This window comes from Protomyctophum bolini, assembly GCF_963924005.1.
Source record: "Protomyctophum bolini genome assembly, chromosome: 10".
Classification (NCBI taxonomy): Eukaryota; Metazoa; Chordata; class Actinopteri; order Myctophiformes; family Myctophidae; genus Protomyctophum; species Protomyctophum bolini.
This window is the reverse complement of record NC_137871.1, coordinates 18,356,453-18,379,239: the sequence shown is the minus strand read 5'-3', so window position 1 is coordinate 18,379,239 and position 22,787 is coordinate 18,356,453. Positions and strand designations below refer to the sequence as shown.

Below are 22,787 nucleotides of genomic sequence, written 5' to 3'. Positions count from 1 at the left end.
CCCACCACCACAGCCAGATGGCCTCCCCACAACGCCAGATGGCAGCCATAAAGTGCTACTATAAGTGATTTCTCACTTTTACTCTCATAACTTGTTGCCCACTATCTCTCTCTCTCTCTCTCTCTCTCTCTCTCTCTCTCTCTCTCTCTCTCTCTCTCTCTCTCTCTCTCTCTCTCTCTCTCTCTCCTCCCCATCTTCTCTCTGCTACTCCCTTTTCTCTATCCAACCTTCTCTCTCTCTCTCTCTCATGTCTCTGTCTCTCCCCCTACCAGCCATAGCAGACTATATGTGTAAATGGATAGTGCCAGTGGGGTGATAGTGACAGTTGCAGACTATGTGGTGATTGATGCGGCGCAGACGCACAGCAGAGCCTCTGGGCTGTAATTTGTGTGGAAATTTTCCACAGAATGTTTGCAGAGGAGGTGACAGAGTCATTTAGCACGGTCCCTCCTCTTGTCTGCTGCCAAATAATTAGCTGTTCTCCTTATTTGCACTGTGTGCTGAACTGAAACAAGGGCCACCAACCTGGAGGAAGTTCCCATATGTTGAAGTGAAGACACAGCGTGCACTTTTATACGCTGTGTGTGCACTGTGCAGCACTGCGATCACTTCTACAACTGTGTGTGTGTGTGTGTGTGTGTGTGTGTGTGTGTGTGCGTCCATTCGTGTTCACAGTGCATACTGTATGAATGATGATTAGGAGACTTTGAGGCAATGCTGGATCGAAGTTGTGTGTGCGTGTGTGCATGTTGTGCTGGATAGAACTTGGCATTGATGAATGTGCTGCATCAGCTCATCATTCACGTAGTGGAGTTCATCTGCTCCTTACATCACCAGCAGCGCGCATGCACACGCACGCACACACGCACGCATGCACGCACAAAGCGAAGTTTCATGCTGATCTCTCCAGCGGCGCCAGAGATTAGCTTCTCACACCTCACACACACACACGTACAGGAGCAAACATACTCCCTGACGCATGACCTCCGACCCCTGGCCAGAGGTCAGAAAATAGCCGATCAACACGTTGTGAACTTGTATGTTGCTATATTTTCACACTGTCTTTTAATAATAATAAAACAGAACTGTTTTGAGATTGTCACCTGACATGCGACAATATGAAGATGGAGGACAGTGTCACTCCATGTCCCACAAGGTTATCTGAACAGGATAAACACATCAATCTGTGCGCTTTGATGAGGCGGTTAATCCATGTCTCTTCATGGGAGCGGCTGTGGCTCAGGAGGTAGAGCAGGTCGCCCAATGATCCGTGGGTCGGAGGTCTACATGTCGAAGTGTCCTTGGGCAAGACACTGAACCCTGCACTGCCTCCAATGAGTCGGTCGGTGTGAGCTTGAGATGTATGAATGAATGAACTTTGGTAAAGCGCTTTGAGCACTTGCAAACGTACTTACTTTACTTATGCCTGACACCCTTTCCAGGGTATAGGCCATTCTTTTCTATCTGCGACCAGGTGCATCCCAGCCTCTTGGTGTCTGCCTGGAGATCCCTCCGCCAGCACTTGGAAAAGCGCTATAAAAATGCAATTTATATTATTATGGTCTGTGCTTCATATCTGATCTCCCGGTCCGCTCCAAACCAAGCACGGCTGTCACCCAGAGCAGTGGTGGAAAGTAAACCGATCTGGTAAAAATAGCCGATCTACAAGCTCACAACGCGTCACAGTGCGTGAGTCATTTTAGTATTGACACTCATATCTATACGATACTACATATCAGAGAGATGTTCCAATATATGATCCCCTCATCTTACATGCAACATACTGCATAGTTACACTCCTAGTGATTCTGAAACTTTTTAATTTCAAGGACCCACTCCCAAAAGATGCTATTTGGACTTAATTTGTAATTCCGCTTCAGCTTTTTTTTACTCATTTTTTTTCTTTTCTGTTTGTTTCCTTCTCTCCAGAGAGACTCCAGCCAAAGAGGTTGACTGATGGCATTGTGCTTTGGCTGTGTTACCTGACTCCAAAAGGTATTTTATAAAGTGACACTTTTTTACTTGGGTCCAGTCAGTTCTGGCCACTCTAGCAGCCTGTGACGGTCAGTGTGTTTGTACTGTTGCTTACAGGGTTAAGTGGCTTCTTGGCTTGCAGAACTACTTTACTTGAACGTGCACTCAGCCAGCTCTACAATTTACAATTTACAATTTAGGCATTTAGCAGACGCTCTTAATCCAGAGCGACTTACATTAAGCAAGAACAAAAAGGCATGGGAATACATCACATAAAAACATTTATCATGAAACATGCGTAAGCTAAGAAAGTAACAGTGGAATATCTATATAATGAAACTATACATATAAACTATACATATATACTACTATGCTATACATATGTACTATGACGTGCTATGACTACATACAATGCAATTATAGTGCTGTCTACATAACATGCTATAAGTCTGTATCAAATGCTATCTAAGTCTACAGAAATGCTATCTAAGGGGGTGGGGTAAGTGCAATGGGCCATGATGGAGTCTGAAAAGGTGGGTTTTCAGACTACGGCGGAAGATTGGGAGTGATGCTGCAGTTCTGACTGCAATGGGAAGTGCATTCCACAGTTTTGGAGCCATCTGTTGTCAGGTGGAGGAATTGCACGCACGCACGCACGCACGCATAATGTACAAGTTTGATTACTATTGTGAGGATAGCATTTTAGGGTGACGATTTTATAAATTCCTTTTTTTGGGTCATTTTTAACCCTATAGCCTATCAACACACTCTCGAGACAGGTTCTGCTAACCAGCTGTCAACACCTCTGCCGATATGTAGTGTTGTTACTCCCGAGAGGAAGTGGACTAAGAACTTACTGTTTCTACTTTCTACACAAAAAGGAGCGCCGCCGTTGTTGTCTTGGCTCGGCATGTCTATGGCTCAAGCTGCAGTAGGCTACCTACTTTCAGCCACCATGTCCATGTTTCCTTTCGGTGGTCTGGCCTTGGGTGGTGCCCTGCAGAGGCATTTTTTTTAATGAATGGGTTCCCAGATTGACAAGCTCACAACTCTGTGGGGTACGCATATGAGCTTGTAGATTTATGTTTATGTTTATTGAAGGATCCCCATTAGAGACACATGACTGAGCCTCTAGTCTTCTTGGGGTCCTGAATAAAACAGATACAATACAAATGTACAACTAAAAATACAATGTAAAATAAAAACAGAACAAAATAAAAACGAATGCAAAGAACAAATTCACATTATAAATAAAATAAAACAAATTCGTTCAGTTCACAATTACCGGTATGTACATGGCAAATTGGCAAGGTATATCTTGATATTCTTTTTGTTATGTAGTGTAGATAAGATGTTTTTGGGTAGTGCATTCCAGAGAGTTATTGACATATATATACCAGTGTGTTTAAGACAGTTTGATTTTGGTGTTGTTTTCATTCTTATGTTGCCAGAAGCTGCTCCCTTGGTGTTGTAGCCATGTTCAGAAGTCATTTTTAACTGGTGAGCCAAGCTATACGGCTTACCAGTGGAAATAATGTCCTGCAGTAGCATTCTCACTGCTAATTTCTTTTCAACCATTAGCCATGCCAGATGTTCGTGCATATAACTAATACTTGTCCGATATGAACAGCCTAGTGCCAGACGAGCCGCTTTATTCTGAGCAATCTGCAACTTTTTCAAATCAGATTTTGTAGCTGATGATGAACAGATTTCATTATAGAGGGAGTGATGAAAGCAGAACACTTCCTAGTCATACCGATTCCTCTTCCCATTTTGACAATATTATTTATATATTTGGACCAAGATAAAGAGATATCTATAGTTACTCCCAGAAGTTTTATAATGTTCACCTGTTCAACATGTGTGGTGCCAAAGATCAGTGTGCAACACACAACTGAGTATATATACTCAGGCATAACTCTAACCCCCAACTCCTAAACATAACCCAACCCCAACCTGGAACGCAGCATTCAATCATACCTACCGGTAAATTAAAATCACATGTTTATAGGGGACTCTACATACAATGCACCTCCAAAACCGCGTTCACAGCTGCCCACAGGGAGTGCCAAAAAACGTACAACCTCTATTTCCCCCCACAGCTGCCTGACGGCTGTATCCCTTGCCTGGCACACACCTGGGTATAGGCAACCAGTGCCTGGGGGAGATCTGTGCTCAGAGGAGCACAGTTTTTGGAATAACAAAAATGTAATTAACCACTTGAGCCCCAACATGCCTATTCAGGGGGGGACATGCATTCGGCAAAAAAGAACCAATTCACAAGCTCAAAACACATCTCAACCCAACACGTTTTGAGCTTGTAAATAGGCTTGTCCGAATACAGTTGTAACTCAAATCCATTTACAATGCAGAATCACTGGAGAAAACGAACTGGGATGCATTTAAAAAATGCAGCCCAACAGTAGCAGGCTCGGGGGTTAAAGTCATGACGGCGCTGTCTGGAAGTTGCTATCATTTCCATGGTGTGGTGAAGGACACAACGTGAGATGATGGCATTAATAATGTAGGGCTGAGTCTCAGCAGCACCGGCTAAATCTGTGACCAGCAGGACTGGCGGAGCCAAGCGGAGTGGAACAGAGATGCCTTTCAGACAAACTCCGCTGCACTGCTTTTTCCACATTCATGCATCTAGACTAGTCTCGGAGAGGGATACTTTTCTCCCAGAGGGATCTACTGTTATACAGTTATAAGTGTATACGGGGGCACACGTGACACAATTATTTATTATTATTTGAGAAAAAAGACATTGGCCCGGTTTCCCAAAGGAGGTATGGTGTAGCACATGCTCAGATGCCCTCTAGGCCGCACACGGAAGCCTGTGAACATAGACATTCCGTGCATAGATGTGCCACGCAATGGTAGGCCTCAGGCTTGAGGCCTGGTCTACCAGGTCTACCATTCTGAAATTTAATTTAATAATATTTGGACTGCTGGACAGCTGACAGTAGGCTTTTTTAGTTTATTAAGTAAAGAGAGCGTACTGTCACCTGTCCAGCAGTCCAAATATTATTAAATTACATTTCAGAATGGTAGACCTGAGGCCTGAGACCAACCATTGCGTGGCACATCTATGCACGGAATGTCTATGTTCACAGGCTTCTGTGTGCGGCCTAGAGGGCATCTGAGCATGTCCTACACTATGTGTCCTGTGAAACCGGGCCATTGTGAGGACCATTTTCTTGAGATAAATAGATTTTTACTTAAATTTGGTTACTGGGAGATTGGCTGGAGGATCATGGCCATGTCACTCTGACATAACTATAAACAAACCCATATAGGCTTGATATGTCACTATGATTCAGACATATCGGTCGGATTGGCGGCGTGACGTAGGTGTGAGGGCCGAACCTTTAATGGTTCAAATATATCTGTGGAGTTAAGTATTAGCAACCTGGATTGCGGGAACCACATTTGAATGGCATGCGGCTCCAATGGAATAATGAAGTGAAAAGGAAATGGAAATGCAGGCCTTAGTGTCCGGATATTCAAAAACTCACAGTCTGCTGAAATAGGAAATTAATGTCGGAGTTCCGTACACCAAATTCAGTGACTTATCAAATTCCGTGGCCGGCTTGTGATTAGTTAGGCGGTGGTGGCGGCGATGGGAGACTCTGTCAGACTGTATAATGAGGTGAACGCAATTGTAAATTCAGGCTGGGTGTGAATGTGATTTTCTTTGTGGTCCAAAGACTGTCACTCTCTGTGTAGACAGCCTGTAAACCATTGACTCTTTGGCTGGTATTCATCGTTGCCAGATTTTGCAAGAGAAACAGACGGCCAGTTCTGCAAAAACAAGCCCAAAAGTAGTGAAAAGGGTTAGGGTTAGCACATAATGTATGGCATGAGCACATATGTAATTCGGCTATTTGAAAATGGCAAATCTATAAAGCTCACAACACTAAGAGTGCCATCTAGTGTAAATACTAAAGACACAAAATGATGTGAACACGTGATTGACATTGAGGGCATTTGGAGAAAACGCATCCAATGTGATTGGCACTGAGTGAGTATTTCTATGTTGGTTTAAATGAGCTTGTTCTGAAAGCCACAAAAAGATAATATACTGTACATATCTTTCTGGCATAATTGAAGGCAATTTTGCTTGCTAACATGACGCAGTGGGGTAGCATAATTTAATTACTATGCCCAAAAAAAAAACGGCTTGCCTGCAAGCAATCTCATTTTGAAGATGACAGCCATGATTTGACGAACCGAAAATAACGTCCGGCCTTTTTCCTAAAAGCCATTCAGACGACAGTTGCAGAATGTCGTGAAATGACCATGCCAGAGCTATACTTCAGGCAGCCAAGGATACACTTTAATGCCTACTAAATGAAATTTCACGGAATGTAGCAGATACAGTATTTTGTGGCCCAGCGCATTACTCTAATGTAGCCTACCTCAGATCTATTAGTCACACTCACGTTGGTCTCTAAAGGAACAAAAAGCAATAAAATAGCAAGATTTAAGCACAAGACTCCCGGCTATATAATGTGAGATTTCAGCTCTTATGCTATAGTTTGTCTTTATTTCCTAATTTCTGCTTTATTGTGTCAGTTTTCCCACAATAAAGCTAGCAAAACACGGCATGTATTTTTGCTATTTTCCTTGTATTGGGGCCGCAGAAAGAGGCTACGGCTGTGTAGGGATTTTGTAACCCATGATATACTGTAAGCTTATTGGGGTGCACCATAATCCTTCTGATTGCTGGTCTATATAGGGCTGGTTCTCAAAGTGGGGTCCGGCCGGGGACCCCCAGGATAGGAATCATTTGACGTTATGTAATAAAAATTAAATAGGACTTTTCTGTTTGGATGAATGGGCTGTCTATGGGAAGTTGCACCTATGTAGCACCTTGCTGGCAAGATGGCAGCCGTGTGCATATCATCAATAAGCCATTTTTGAAAGTTCATGGCAATGGAGTACATGGCAATGGAGTCCTATACCAGCCTGCCGACCAGGCCGTGACACACAGACTGGCAATGCACTTACATTTCTAGTTAGCCTATACTGTAGGTACATGCATGAATGGAAGATCTCTTTGTGCTCTCTGGAAGGTGAGAAACACCCAGATGTGGATTAGATAAACCTTAGCAGCTGCTCTTCCTGTCAGTACTGTTTGACCATGCAGGAAGGAAGAAGATACAGTATAGGTGTAAGCTCTCACAACTAATATAGAGTAGTATGGCTACCACCATCAACACAAGGTGGCAAGGTTACCCACATAGGATCTCCCAAGTGAATCACAGTTGAATCAACTAATAACTAATAAACATTGGCAGAGAATACAACTAGGAATAATAAATTACATTATTAGGCTCCAGTTAAGATTAAATATGGGGTCCACAAGACTCGGCACAAAAAAGGACATTTAGTTTCTCATTAATTTAGGACAAGCAGGGCTCCTGATGAGGTTCTTGTGAAGTCTAAATCAATCTATCCACACAACGCTACATTTGACAAATGCGGCGCGGTTCAGTCTCCTCCCCCTCTTCGCAGCATCAACAGAGACCTCTGCCATCATCAGCTCGAATCCGCCCGACGAGTTTCATCTTCATAAATCATTTACTCATTTAGATGGAATTATGTATGCTAGACCTATTATTCACTAAACGTGTCATAAATTATCATCAAGATGGCTCTCTTTGCCATTTGCTGGCAATAATCCAGAACACTATCCACTCGCACAGCTCATTATCTCATCTGTAATTACCCATATTACTACCACTGTTTTTCTGATGTTTGTCCCTCTATTTAGGAGAATAATGATAGCTCATTCAACCATGGCTGTCAAAGAAAACAAATGCTGGAATGTTCATTATTTTTTATATTAATTGATTAGGATGAGGATCCTTTCACAATTAACCACTTAAACACACGCATCCATATTCTGGGAGGGAACATTAGCCAGAAATAGCAGATCTACAAGCTCACAATAGCACAATGTTGTGTGCACACTTGAACTATAGTTTTTAATGAAGCATACTATCCATGAAGTAGTCTTGAATATGAATATTTATTAGAACATGAAAAGCATATAGCTTTCACAGGCTAGGAAAAAAACACAAATAAAAGAGAATCATACTTTGTTTTAGTTTTTAGTTTTTTGTAAATATGTGCGACCCCAACATCATGGTCCTATTCCGTTTCAAAGGGTTCAGACAATAAAGAATCAAATTAGTAAACGCGTAACTCACCAAATGCCATATTTTTCTAAACCTGCAGACCCAAAAGCATACACAACACAAAGGGGTTTTATTCAAACAAGGGAGGAAAGAGGGGAGTTGTGGTGATGCGAGTAAAGACCTGGGTTTCGGCTAGCCCTGGTGCAGTGCGTTAGCGAGTTCTCACTAACTCCCTGCCAGGAAAGCCTCTGCTGCACAAGAATAAAAAATCCACTGCCGTGCGAGGGGTCCAACTTTAGCAAAAATAAATATAACCACTTCACTATTCATCCTAACAAAGCCTGTTTTGTGTTGGTGAATGTCTATTCTCCAGGCTGGGAAGCCTCTCAGGACCCCAGCTTCTCCATAATGTACTTTTTGGGCATAAAATAAAATGTTTTATTTAGAGCGTCCTCTACAGATCTGGCCAAAGGGTAAATGATGACCATATCCTGGCAGCACCCCTGTACCAGAGCTAGGTTTAGGCATGTAACGATTCACTCAACTCACTATACGATACTAGGTTCACGAAACAATTTTACAATTGTATCATACAATACAAAGAAAATTCCTGTATCGGATTTCTTCTTATCCTCTTTTCAATACGATATCAAATTAAATAATGTTTTTCTTTGTAAAATATTAACTAAAAACTATATTTTGTCTTACCAAAAATAAATATCCCAGATTAAATATAAAATCTCTTAGCCTTAGCCTTTGTTCCCACTTGGGATTTACATGATTTAAGGAATATCAGCATATCTATTCTCAGCATGCAGGAACAAAACAACATATTTATATAATAACTTACAACTGATAGGCTTCTAATGCAAACCACTTATCTGGGGGCGTAGAGTAACCGTCAAAAAATGGCCCATACGAACCAATAGACCATATTCACACAGTGCCCATGTTGGCAATTTACATTGAAAAAGCAAGCAAAGACACAGACAAACACAAGGGCCCTGACGGGGAACACGACATCCAAAAACACATTTCTGTCCAGACTTGTTTTCTGTCTCGTGTATTTTGTAATGTGTTTAGACTTTAGAGGAAGTAGTCAAAGATCATTTGAGATCATGGGACAGTAAAATAAACTCTTTCTGATGATGATCTTGTAGCCCTTATGAGCATTTAAGAGAGAGTATAAGGAAGATGAAAGTTTCATTCAATATTTGATCAATATCATAATAATTTTAAAGGACCATACCAGCCTTTAATAGTGCTTCCTTTGTCACTCTTACTTGGAAAGGATTTCATTCTTCAAAGCTGTTTCATGACATCTTTATGTTTATTGTTCTTAAATTTCAAAATCTAAGTGACAACATCAACATCCGAATATAGCATTTGGAGCTATGTGGAGCAGTGTGGAGTGCTCGGGAGAAAAGTTCCTCTCCTCCACCGCAGAGTCTATCTAGGGGTTCAAATCTACATCGGTGCATCCAGTGTCTATAAATGTTGCACGGCTTGGTTGAATGCCCCTTCAGGGTGATAGGGGTTTATTTTTCAATAATGACTGTCTCCCCCCATTTATTATCCCTTGTACAGTATATGAACATTGGCCGTAGGAAGCGTGATATTAATTGCTGCAAGTACTCCTTTGGGCTGGGTGAAGCCTGTCAGCAGGGAATGTTGAACGGGAGGACTAAGGCGGAGGTGCTACATCCTCCCGGTGGGAGTTCCTCAGTGGCAAGGGTACAATGGCAGTAGCAAGCAATGGGAAAAATGTTGTTGGTATAACAAAACTGGGAAGAAAAAAGGGGTACTAAAAATAATTGACGACTCTAAATGAAATAATTAAGTCTGGTAATTTGATTGAAGTTATGTTTTGAGAGGCCTCAGACTTCAAGAACACATACGAATAGGCTGATATATCTCAATAACACTAAAATATATATTTTAAATGGCTTTGAGAAATTAAATTATATAAGAGCTGGTCCTTTTTAAGAAGTTCATGTCTCTGTGAGACAAGGATCGCCCAAATTACTTCAACAAAATGGAGGCAATTTGGCAAACTGCAATGACACATTCCTGATGGCGCAGTCCGCCTCTGGAAACTCCACTAATTGGAAGACGTATTCCTCAGTGTTCCTGTGAAATGTAACTGTCACTGACTCACTGTTATAGACTGCAAGCAGAGGTCAAACTCTTCTCAGTGTTTTTATTTATTTATTTACTTACTTACTTACTTATTTATTTATTTATTGTAAAAGTAGCAATACAGTTACAAGAAATTGTCCTGCATTAAAAATGTTACGTGAGTTGTGCATCTGTTAAACCCAATCGTACCAAAACAGAAGTTTACTGGCAGTCAATGACTCATGGTTTCTATTGTTGTTATATCACTACATAAGGTTATATTAAAATAAGGTTATGTATCTTGACTTTGGGCAGGTGGAAAACTGTATTTATACTTGCAGAGTGACACATTACTTTACCTGGGTTAGCCTACATCTTATGATAGTACTTGAATGTTGACATGAAATAATTATCCTGTTTTATTAGCAATTGAAAAAATACAGCTTGTAGTGACACCGCTGATCCACATCCCTTCAGGATGTGGGATGTTAGAATCTCCACCTGTGTGTAGCACTGTTTGTTTAAAAGTGAGAGAGACGGGCCATGCCATGCATGTTTGCTATTACATGGCTTATTTCTAATCTAATCTTTTAGTGCGTCTGTGAGGTCTTCCTGATCCATTTTGAGATTTTGAAGTTGATTATCTTTGCCTGTGAAGCTCTCAGAAGGTTCCCCTTTCATGACCTTTCCTAAATATTCGATTCAAATCAATTTTTTTGTTTTAGTTTTTTTCATCTGAAACATTTTCTAAATATGATTATTTGTTTTCAAATAGGCCAAAATGACCCCTGCCACCCTTCCTCTCCACACGGGAGTGGACCTCCAGACAGCCCATTGCACAGCATGTTGTAGTCCAAACAAACCGCCCGTTCACTTGCATTGAACTCATTTTCCCAGAGCCCTAACAGCCCAGAGCATGGCTTGATTTCCGGTTTCGTCATCATAACGCAACAGCCTCGTCACCAGGTCCACGACAAATCCGCCCTTTCTTTTTAATTATAAAAAACGGCGAATTAAACACATTAAACAAATAGCGGGTTTAGCGTATTACGCAGCACCGACACATGAATTAAATAGCGGGGAACGCGGGTTACGCAGTAGAACTGTTAAAAAACAATGGCTCTACCCTGCTGGGGTAGAGTGGAGACACTCCGAGACAGTAGCCAATAACAATAATAATAGGTCTTTTTTACTGTGTGGTACAGTAGGTGGCCTTACTTCAGTCATAAAATTAGTAATACACTGTCTCTGGATGTCATCTTGAATGAGATTAAAAACAGAGTAGTTCTGTAATCAAGTTCATCTGTGTTTGGAGGAACGTGCAGCTATGGGAATTAAACAGGTGCATGAAATCAAGATTTAATTTATATTCATAAGGGTAGCGGTATGTCATTACGCAGCATGTTTGTGTTCAAAGGAAGTAACTAAATTGGCTTTTTATGAACTTTTCATATAAAAACACACATATTTTCCCATTGTTTTGGCATCTATTGTTAGGTATGCCCATGACCACAGCTCTAAAAGTGTGCAAAACGTATTTGTCAATTCACTACGTCTTTAAGCCTTATGTTTTAAATAGTGAAAATAGCCAATCGACAAGCTTGTACGAGCTTGAAGATATGCTTTCTTTCACTATTTCTGAACATTTCTGACAATTTCTGAAAATGTACTTTGTAAGTTGTACTTCTGAATACTTGAGTATTTACTTGAGTATATACATAGTCCACTACTGACTGTGACTCACAGTTTGACTGCAAGCAGAGGCGTGTGATAATAACTGGTACTGCCGACAAGGTCAGAATAAGCTCACCATTCCCTTGAAAGCAACCCAGAGGGGTGTGCGTCAGATTTCATCCCCTAAGGCTCATACAGGGTGAGGTGATAAACTATCACCTCAAGCTGGAGTATGAATGCGCCTTTACACCACCATGTGTCAAACAATGGGGGAAAGAGAGGGATAGAAGGAGTACATTTAGCTGCTGTCGGGTGAAAAACAATTCCTTTTTATTAGTACTAGTCCTTACCCGTTCTAGATATACACCAGATTAGGTACAGTGTGGGTAATGCAATGTAATAAACACCCCCCCCACCCCCCCATTCCCTGGGAGGGTGTATTCTTGGGACTCACATAAATACGTCTGTCTGTGACACACGCACGCACACGCGCGCACACACACACACACACACACACACACACACACACACACACACTGCTGTTCATTGCATCACATTGGGTGCAGTAGCCTATGGTAACCTGCTCCTTGGCTTTGATTACGTAGACAGGACATCTGCAACCGTGTGTTGCAGCTGCAGCTGGCTGTGCTAGCCCCCCCCCCCCCCCCCCCAACGATGGCTAACTTAGATTTAAGTTTAATCGAGTGATGTTCGAACATTGCAAACGTGTCAAATAACTGTAGTATGCACCGTGTCGGGGCGAGCTCTTCCCCGTGAGTCTGATCATGCTGGGGCGGAGCGGTGTGGTCGAAGGCTAACAACCATAGGCTAACATTGCGTCAAGCCCTTCCCAGCATTGCACTGGGTGTAAGCACACTTGGGCTTCCGTGCCATGCCTGACAAAGCCAACTGGAGTTGTGACAAATCATGACAATAAACACAATGTTTTGGCCCTGGGCCGATTAAATAATTAGAAAGAAGAAGAAATGGCATATTACAACACTTTTTGTTTTGTTTTTCTTCTTACAATTTTTTTGATTAGCCCAAAACATTGTGTTTATTGTCATGATTTGTCACAACTCGAGTTATCTTTGTCTGTAGCGTTAACGTCTTTAAATAAATACTTTTGAAAAGTCTACGGGGAATTCTTTTCCAGGTCTCTCGTTGTCATGAAAGGGGGCGGGACTGTGACGCTCTATAAGACAGACAGACAGACAGACAGAGGTTATAATAGGATTAGTATTATTTTAAAAGCATCTTAAAATAGAGAACATATAGCAGAATTGTTATTATTTTTACCATCATCCATTTTTCCTGGTTTTGTTTGTGTGTTCTCTTTTTGATGCTGTGCAGCATCAAATGCTGCACAGCCTTGGGTTGTTTTTAAACACGCTTTCATTTTCCATTTATTTGGACAAATTACATTGGACAAGCCAGATGCATTGTTCGAGCGTAATAGCACGAGTGCTAATTTTCTACACCTATGTAGCTGACATCTGCCCACAGGAGGCTTTTCTAAATAGAATCACAGTAATCTAAAAACCAATCAAAATAACCAGTCAGAATGTGCTGTATTCATGTGAGCACTGTTGATTTGATTTTAACCATAGTCCTCTGTTAAACACATTACCATCAGACTCTAGTTTTAGAACGGTGGGCAAAGACTTCCAGAGTCATTCCACAGCTTTTGGCGCCTTGTAGCCAAGGCAGACGGTCCAAATGTGTTCTCGCACAAAGATTGACTTGACTTGACAATACGTATATCTCTGCCGTCGGTAAGAAACCGCCTAAGTCCAAAAACAGGAAATGGAAAAACTAATTATAATTTTCTTCTAATCCAGCGGATTAAGTGGAGATAGAAGGTTCTCTCCGTCATTTTCCATCATTGATATTAAAGAACAGCTGACAAGCTCACACAATGCATCGCAACGCGTGAAATATGTGTCATGCTTCATGACACTGCTTATATATAGGCCTACAATAATAAGCAGGACTTTAAATATTACAATAACTTCTGCAAAGAGGAATTTGCGGAGTTGCAATTCCATTAAACTAGCGAGAGAAGTGTGTTTATTTTCCGACTGCAGCAGCAGCAGCTCTGTGGCATGCAGGGGAGAGGGCGGAGGACTTAGGGGCTTTCACAGACAGTGGAACAGAGGGAAACTGGACCCGGTCCAAAACGGACAGAGGATAATTGGAATGAATCTCTAGACCCACACTGGACCCGATGCTCATTTGTGGTCGTTCCACCGTGGCATTCAGACTAGCCAGCCGAGCCGGGGGGGCATGAGTTAGTCTGACATCCCGTTAATCCGATGGCCAGTTAAGACTCACCTTGTGGCTCCGACATACATGGCCAGTTAAGACACATACTGTACGTGGCCGGTTACAATATGACCACAAACCACACAGAACAGGTTCCAACCTGCAAGTTCCCGGTGACTTTTGTTTATGTTTCACCTGGCTAAAACCTCCATGGTGTTCAGCGCAGTGCATTGTCCTTGAGATTGACAGCGTTTCAATTGTCTGTAAGCGTTAAATGTGACTCATTCAATATGCGAGAACAGACCATATGAATTTTGGAACGTAATTACAACCCATACCTCATTATACAGTAAAACGGAAGGTTAAAGAGTTTACCTGTACCCGAGGGACAATCCATATTTTTGACCCGACCCGACGCCGTTCTGGGTTTGGGGCTCGAGTTTTCGGTTCCGGGCAGACCCGTGCTATAGCTTTCCACCACTGCCAGGGGCAACCCCTGGGATATACAGAGACAGTGCTGGACTTCACCTCCCTGCCGCCTGTGGGCATACAGTAACAACCCCTGGGATATACGGGGACAGTGCTGGACTTCACCTCCCTGCCGCCTGTGGGCATACAGTAACAACCCCTGGGATATACGGGGACAGTGCTGACTTCACCTCCCTGCCGCCTGTGGGCATACAGTAACAACCCCTGGGATATACAGAGACAGTGCTGGACTTCACCTCCCTGCCGCCTGTGGGCATACAGTAACAACCCCTGGGATATACGGGGACAGTGCTGGACTTCACCTCCCTGCCGCCTGTGGGCATACAGTAACAACCCCTGGGATATACAGAGACAGTGCTGGACTTCACCTCCCTGCTGCCTGTGGGCATACAGTAACAACCCCTGGGATATACAGAGACAGTGCTGGACTTCACCTCCCTGCTGCCTGTGGGCATACAGTAACAACCCCTGGGATATACAGAGACAGTGCTGGACTTCACCTCCCTGCCGCCTGTGGGCATACAGTAACAACCCCTGGGATATACGGGGACAGTGCTGGACTTCACCTCCCTGCCGCCTGTGGGCATACAGTAACAACCCCTGGGATATACAGAGACAGTGCTGGACTTCACCTCCCTGCTGCCTGTGGGCATACAGTAACAACCCCTGGGATATACGGGGACAGTGCTGGACTTCACCTCCCTGCCGCCTGTGGGCATACAGTAACAACCCCTGGGATATACAGAGACAGTGCTGGACTTCACCTCCCTGCTGCCTGTGGGCATACAGTAACAACAGCCATGGGTCACGTCACGGGTCACCCACCAGTGACACAGACACTCTCCATCCTATCTCTCCATCATCATCATTCTCATCCAGCCACCGCCGCTCTGCTCCGTCCACCCCAAGGCCAGCAACATGCCAGCGAGAGCCTTCTGTCGCCATGGCAACGGGCAGGCCTGCCACGATGTCCTTGGGGAAGAGGTGCTTGACAGGATTTCTCCTCCGCCGCCGCCGCTGTCTCTCTCTATCTCACTCTCACTCTCTCTCTCTCTCTCTCACTCTCACTCTCTCTATCAGTATAAAGGTTGGCCATGAGGCTGAATGCATGTTTCTCTCTCTGTGGAGATGTGGGGACGTGTTGTAGTGTCATCAGGAGTGGCTGTTATTTGGGCCCCCATTTAACCTCATATTCAGTTCTATCATACCTATTTTTTAGATTGCAACTGAATCCTCACCCATTCATCTACATGTGTCATGATGAGACACATACTGTACAGTAGAGACATGTTTTCTTGTCTACAGACTGCAACCATATGTTCGTATTACACACCGTCTACCTGGGGTTCCTGTTTTATTTAGTTTCTTCTTGAAAAGAGCCTCTGGCGTCAGTATAGTATCCTACAGCTGTGTTCTATCTCTCTCCCTCCCTTCCTGTTCGTCCTTGCTGTTTATTTATGGATGCTTCCTCCGTGACTCATGCAACGAGTGTCGAATATTAACCACGTGAACCCTAGAGGCCTTATTTTGGGGTGGACGTTTGGCGATCTATAGCCTATTTCCAGTGAAGACATTTTGTGTAGAGCAGCGATTCCCAACAAATCGGCTGATCCTGTGTCTAGGTGAGACATGACCTCTGACCTCATGTCAGATCCTGTGTCTAGGTGAGACATGACCTCTGACCTCATGTCAGATCCTGTGTCTAGGTGAGACATGACCTCTGACCTCATGTCAGATCCTGTGTCTAGGTGAGACATGACCTCTGACCTCATGTCAGATTCTGTGTCTAGGTGAGACATGACCTTTGACCTCATGTCAGATCCTGTGTCGAGGTGAGACATGACCTTTGGCACGATCTAAATGTCTCAATAGAAGAGCAGGGAGACATAATAGAACCACCACAATTGTATTATGTTGTATCAACATACCATACAGATTGGACAAAATGACGCTTTTACATTAACAAAACATATAGTGACGCTTTAAACGATATTAACATTGCTATATAAACTGCTTATACACAGTGTACAACTATTCTTATAAGTACTCATAATGACACACTACACAGCCATTATAAAATGCATCATGTGTTGATTGATTATGTCTTTTTTATGATTGGTCAATTCAATATACAGTACTAGTGTTATGAGCAAAGTATAGAGGGTATGCGTGTGACATCATTATCATCATAAGTTATGTGGGAAGGGAACGCCTACTGAGTGGCAAAAAACTACTTTCTGGCCTTGACAGCTCATATCAAACAGAAAAATCTGATTGCAACGTTAAACAATGTTAAACTCACTTGGCCACTCACTTTGCCACTCGATTTGCCACTTACTTTATGCATGTGCATACCCTACATATAGTGAATTATATGCAATTTTCCCCCAGTTTTTGTGTTTAAACTCACGTATACTTAATGAACTGGTGGGTGTGTCCACATAAAATCATAATTTCAACAAATACTGTACACTTTTTTTGAAAAAGTTCTTCCTCTTTATATTATAATAATGCCCGATGATCATGTTTTAGGGTGGGAAACAATCGCGGCACTCCATCTTTAATATTGTGTTTATGCGTGTCAGCTTATATGTAATAGTCATTGATTTCCAGATTGCCTGATACTTCACACAGTAGTAAAAATCCCCCCGTGTTGATTTAGTGGACAGTAGTAACAATAACAGTAGCTCTCGCAGATCTGATGGAATGTGTAAAAGACAGAGGATGTGTAAAGTCTCCTGTGCCTCGGCTGACTGATGGCGAGCAGATGGGAGGCTAAGGAGACGCTCTCCTTAGCCGGGCTATATTTATGCTAGTCTCCTTGCTGAGGTCACAAATCGTGGCTTCGTCACCGCAGAGCCCGGAGGATCATTGACATTCAAAGCGCCAACGCGGCGGCGCCATCACACAGCATGCAGGCAGTGGTGGAAAGTAACTAAGTGCATGTCGCCTATACTCAAGTACTGTACTTAAGTACAATTTAGAGGTATTTGTACTTTACTTGAGTATTTCCAATACTTTTACTTCTACTCGTTATTTTGTCGATTTTGATTAAACACTTCAGCCCTATATTCATTTTGAGCCATTTGAAAATAGCTGATCTACAAGCTCACAATGCGCCACGAAGCGACACATTGTGAGCTTGTAGATCGGCTTTTTTGAAAAGATCTTTTTAGACATTTGAAAACTTGAGATGGGACATTCTGCATAGTGAGTAGCCTACTTTATGTACATTTTGTTACCATGCAACACCTTTGTACTTCTACTCAAGTACATTTTGATTATGGGACTAGCTTGTAACAGAGTATTTCTGCATTGCAGTATTGATACTTTTTCTGAAGAAAAAAAATGGGAGTAGTTTCCCCACCATGGGAATCGTTGACATTCACAGCGGCAGCGCGGCAGCGTGACTGCACAGCATGCAGGCGTGATGGACGGCCGAGTCACAGAGACTCCATGATGATGCAACAGAATGGCTGACTCCTTCCAGCTAGTGAAGGGAGGGAGGGAGGGAGGGAGACGGGTAGACTACTAAAGGACGGTGTTAACCACTCGAACTCGGGCGTTCCTGTTCTGGGGGGGGGGGGGGCATTCGCAAAAAATGGTCAGCTTGTAGAGGTTTAGTGTAGACGGAAACATATACAGTTGCAACTCTGTTTCACCGAGGGGTGCACCAACTAAATGATTTAATCGATTATAAATTGTATAAATATATATATATATATATATATATATATATAGGTGATACCTTGATATACAGTATAAAAGACTAAACGTTTAAAAAAAATCACACCTGTGTGAATTGAGTGGTGCAACTCCCCTCTCTCCCCCCTCCTCTCTCTCTCTCTCTCTCTCTCTCATTAGCAGGCAACATTGCAGCACTATCTCTCTCTCTGTTTCTGGCACAACAGCGCCCCTACTGGTACTCATAGTCATACTGGTGCTCATAGTCACATAGGTAGGTTAACGTCACATAGGTGAACACATAAGTGAACAAACACGGACATTGCTGTTGCTTGGAGTGGTTGCACCACTCAAAAAAATTATAAAATAAAACGTATTTCTCCATTATTGGATGAACAAAAAGTAATGGAATATGAAAGAGAAAATGAAAGAAGTGTTGCCAGATTTCCCATGGAGAATGAAAGGCAGAATAATCAGCTTCTCATTCGCCTCCATGTAATCTTCACAGGCATGAAGCAGCTGGCGAGGCGTCATCCGTCACCACACGGCGCCTTTGAAACAGACAGGTGATCTTTCGCCAGTTGGCGGAATATTGAATGCTGAAATCGCTAATGCGCTAATCTTTTTAAATGATTAGCGTTAATTGAAATTCGAAGCGCTGCACGTTAACGGGTGGCTGGTCAAAAAGAAAGTTTTCTGTCGTTCGTCTCACACAATGCATCCACATCCCACGACAGCAAGCTGAGATCACATGGTGGTGGTGGTGCGTCACTGTCTCCGTCAGGCCGAAGGCTCGTGTGTGTGTGTGTGTGTGTGTGTGCGTGCGTGCGTGCACGTCACACGTCCAGGTTTTTGCGGGTCATACTAAGAATCACCTGATGTTGATTCCCTTCCCCTATTGGCTCATTCTAGGACAGTATGTGTGTAGTCAGAAGGAACTTCCTGCTTGTACGGTAGTCCACCACGTTGTCATGCTCCTCCGTGTTGTGGTGCAAGCTGACAACGGCTGTGACGTCCAATGTAACCAAATGTACCTATTTGGTAGACTATAAGATTTAAGTTAATGCGATGGAATTTACTGTGCGTCATGAGTTCCAGATGATACAATTTAACCTATAACTCGATTTTCTGTCTGTCTGTCTGTCTGTCTGTCTGTCTGTCTGTCTGTCTGTCTGTCTGTCTGTCTGTCTGTCTGTCTGTCTGTCTGTCTGTCTGTCTGTCTGTCTGTGTCTCTCTCTCTCTCTCTCTCTCTCTCTCTCTCTCTCTCTCTGCCACAGGATTCATTCCATGCAAGCGTGTGTCAATAAGAATGTGTGTTTCAGCATTACCATTGTCCTGCCTGCCAGGCTTCAGAAGCATTATGTGTGGACCTGTAGAACCTGTGTGTGCATGTGTGCGTGTGCCTGCGTGCATTGTGTACGTGGCGTGGAGTGGTAGTGATGCTGTAACATGGTTGTAATGATGCTGTAGTGAGGTTGTGGAGTTATGAGTGGGGGTGCAGTGTGGTTGCAGTGAGGTTGTAGTGGTGTTAGTGTGTTAGTGTATGTATTATTATGTATATACCGATTAATTGAATAATGGGTCACAATAGAAACTTGTCCCTTGGGGTTTTTGTGTTATCCTTTTCAGCATTACAGTTGAATGTACTTCCAGTGATGTTAATTAGCGTCTAATAGCGTGTTAGTAAAGTATTCAATCAATCAATCAAGTGTGCTGAGGTTGTAAGGGGTGCATTTTAGCTGCTCCTTCAGATCACACGGCCGGTGAACTGTTGTTTGTGAATAAGAGTCCCAGCCTATAAATATTTCACGACAAATCTGAACTTCATAAAGGGCAGAACAACAATTTCAGACCAGAAAGATGTCTGGGAGTGCAGTCCATGAAATTAAATTTTACAATAATTGCAATGTCCCGTCTCTGTGCGGTGGAGCCATCCCGGTGGGGGTGCTCAGACTACCAGTTCATAAATCAGAAAATGAATTAAATTCCGAAACCCCTGACAGCTGAGTACTTTTTTTATTTTTTATTTTTTTCGTTTGCGGCAAGATGCACTGTCAGATGTCTTTTGCTAATATTGCTTCTCCTCGTCCCTCAGGTGAATGACCAATCAAAGAGACCCTGTCCCATGCTCCTCCCTCCTCTCAGGGGATGGCCACGGTCCAGGATGGACACACAAACGCATGTGACAGGTATACTCACCTCCATATGGACACACAAACGCATGTGACAGGTATACTCACCTCCATATAGACACACAAACGCCTGTGACAGGTATCCTCACCTGATAAACAAACAGTGGTGAAAAAAGTAACTACGTATATATACCCAAGTACTGTAGGCCTAGAGTGAGGTATTTTTTACTTGAATATTTCCAATTTGCTGTACTTTTACTTCTACTCAACTACATCTCAGAGGCAAATATTGTACTCCACTAAAATTATTTTGAAAACTTTAGTTACTATAGCTACTTTGTAGATTTTGATTATTATTACAAAACATAGAGGCCGATGTGCAGGTTGGTGTCTTGCATGGTTTCCTCCGGCATCCGTGTGTGAATGTGTGTGTGAATGGGTGAATGTAATGCATAATCTATGTAAAGCGCCTTGGATAAAGGCTCTAAATGCACCATTTACCATTTACCAACATGCATTAACCAGTGTTCATAGGGCACAGCAGTGCCCTATGAACCGATTTTGTGGTGCCACAATAAATAGAGAATAGAGAAATATTTATATAAGTTATTTTAAACAATCCATGCCACCTGTTACAATAGAAACACTGTCCAGGTGCCAGAGATAGGGGTCAAATGAAAGAATAAATAACCGTGGTCGAAAAAAAGAACATAAAATTACGTTTTGGCACAGGGGTTTTTACTGCTTAAAACGTAACCAAACGTTCCTGGCACAGATTGGGTTAAGCCTGGAATCAAGCCAGGCAGGCTCCTAGTGAATCATGACCATAAAACATTATTATATAAATATGTTGCACTGAAATTTGTCCACTGGCATTCAAACACCCTATAGTGCTATTTATTAACACATCACCCGGGGAGCAATTAGGGGGTAAGTGTTTTGCTTGGGGACACACAGACTGGGCAGCAGGATGGTGGTGGTGGGGGGGGGGGGGTCTCTGTACCCTGCTTTCACCTACAACCTACCCTCAGCTAAAACAATTCTGGCTGTCAGCTCACAGCAATAAACAAAAAATCAACAAAATTATTACAATTACTATTTGACAATAATATATTAATATATCACCTCAAATCACATCAATATCACCTTTTTTTGCTCTCCCCCATGTCGTGTGGTTAGGTCCTCAACGTAGGGTCCGGGGACTGCCAGGGCTCGTTGAGGGGATTCCAGGAGGTCCCGAGCTAAATTGTTGAGAGTCAGGGAGATGTTTGAGAACTTACATATATATCACCATGCTCTGTTTCAGCTGTTTCATTCTCGGTTTCTTGTGTGTGCGTGTGCGTGTGCGTGTGCGCGTGCGCAGCTGTGCGATGTTAGAAGAGGGCCAGGATGATATGGACAGTGGTAGCCTGACTCCTGGCTCAAGTCGACAGGTCACCATCCAGAGGCACCCCAGCCAAGGCTTTGGCTTCATCGCAGGCAGCCAATGTCCTGTCATCGTACGCTCCGTTTCCACTGGTTAGTGTGTGTGTGTGTGTGTGTGTGTGTGTGTGTGTGTGTGTGTGTGTGTGTGTGTGTGTTCCGTGCAATGCATAAAATATAATTAATTAGTTGATCATTTGTTAAAACTGCATAACATGTTACTGATATAAAATAACTCAAAGCACAGAAGATTAAAAAAACGGTGACAACAGTCCATGATTATTTTATGACAAAGGGAAGAATGGGGTTTTCATATGTAGTCTGAAAAAAGGGAGAACACCCCAATCGCCCGGGGTTATTTAATCCATTAAATCATAGCGCCTGGCGATTAGCGGAGCACTTTTACCAACGGACCGGATGTTATCCCGGATGTGGCTGTAGCAGCTAGATGAAGCCAAAACAATTAAATCTCCCGCGATGGGACCGCGGTGGGCCGTCTTGCTTAGAATTAGACGTTATTATTTAGATCAAGAGTTATTAACATTTTAAGATTTTCGGTCTCGTCGGCTAAACAGGGGGGGAACATTTTCGATGACGCCCCACTGTTGCACAACATCGAGTGTTGTGCAACAGGCGCTCCCAGGCTGTGGAGCGATGTGATCGGTTTTGATATCAATAACCTCCGTCTTTTTGATCAATCTTCGTCCTGGGCGCTGGGTGTTACCAATTGATTTTAAAATACTTTTAATTACTTTTAAAGCTCTACATGGGCTGGCCCCGCTGTATATTGTCGACCTATTGCCTCCTAAGACCAATGTCAGACCTCTCAGGTCCTCCAACAAAGGTCTTCTAGAAATACCCGCATCCAAGCTGAAAACAAAGG

General features: G+C 43.0%; 1 protein-coding gene across 1 annotated transcript in view; it reads left to right on the top strand.

Annotated features, from left to right (window-relative positions):
• frmpd3 (FERM and PDZ domain containing 3) overlaps positions 1 to 22,787 on the top strand; it is a 181,610-nt gene that overhangs the window by 104,035 nt on the left and 54,788 nt on the right. The window contains exons 3-5 of the mRNA XM_080773906.1: positions 1,930 to 1,995; positions 20,446 to 20,539; positions 21,846 to 22,000. Coding sequence (XP_080630032.1) covers positions 20,499 to 20,539; positions 21,846 to 22,000 — 196 coding nt within the window. The 5' untranslated portion in view covers positions 1,930 to 1,995; positions 20,446 to 20,498. The remainder of the gene's footprint in view (positions 1 to 1,929; positions 1,996 to 20,445; positions 20,540 to 21,845; positions 22,001 to 22,787) is intronic.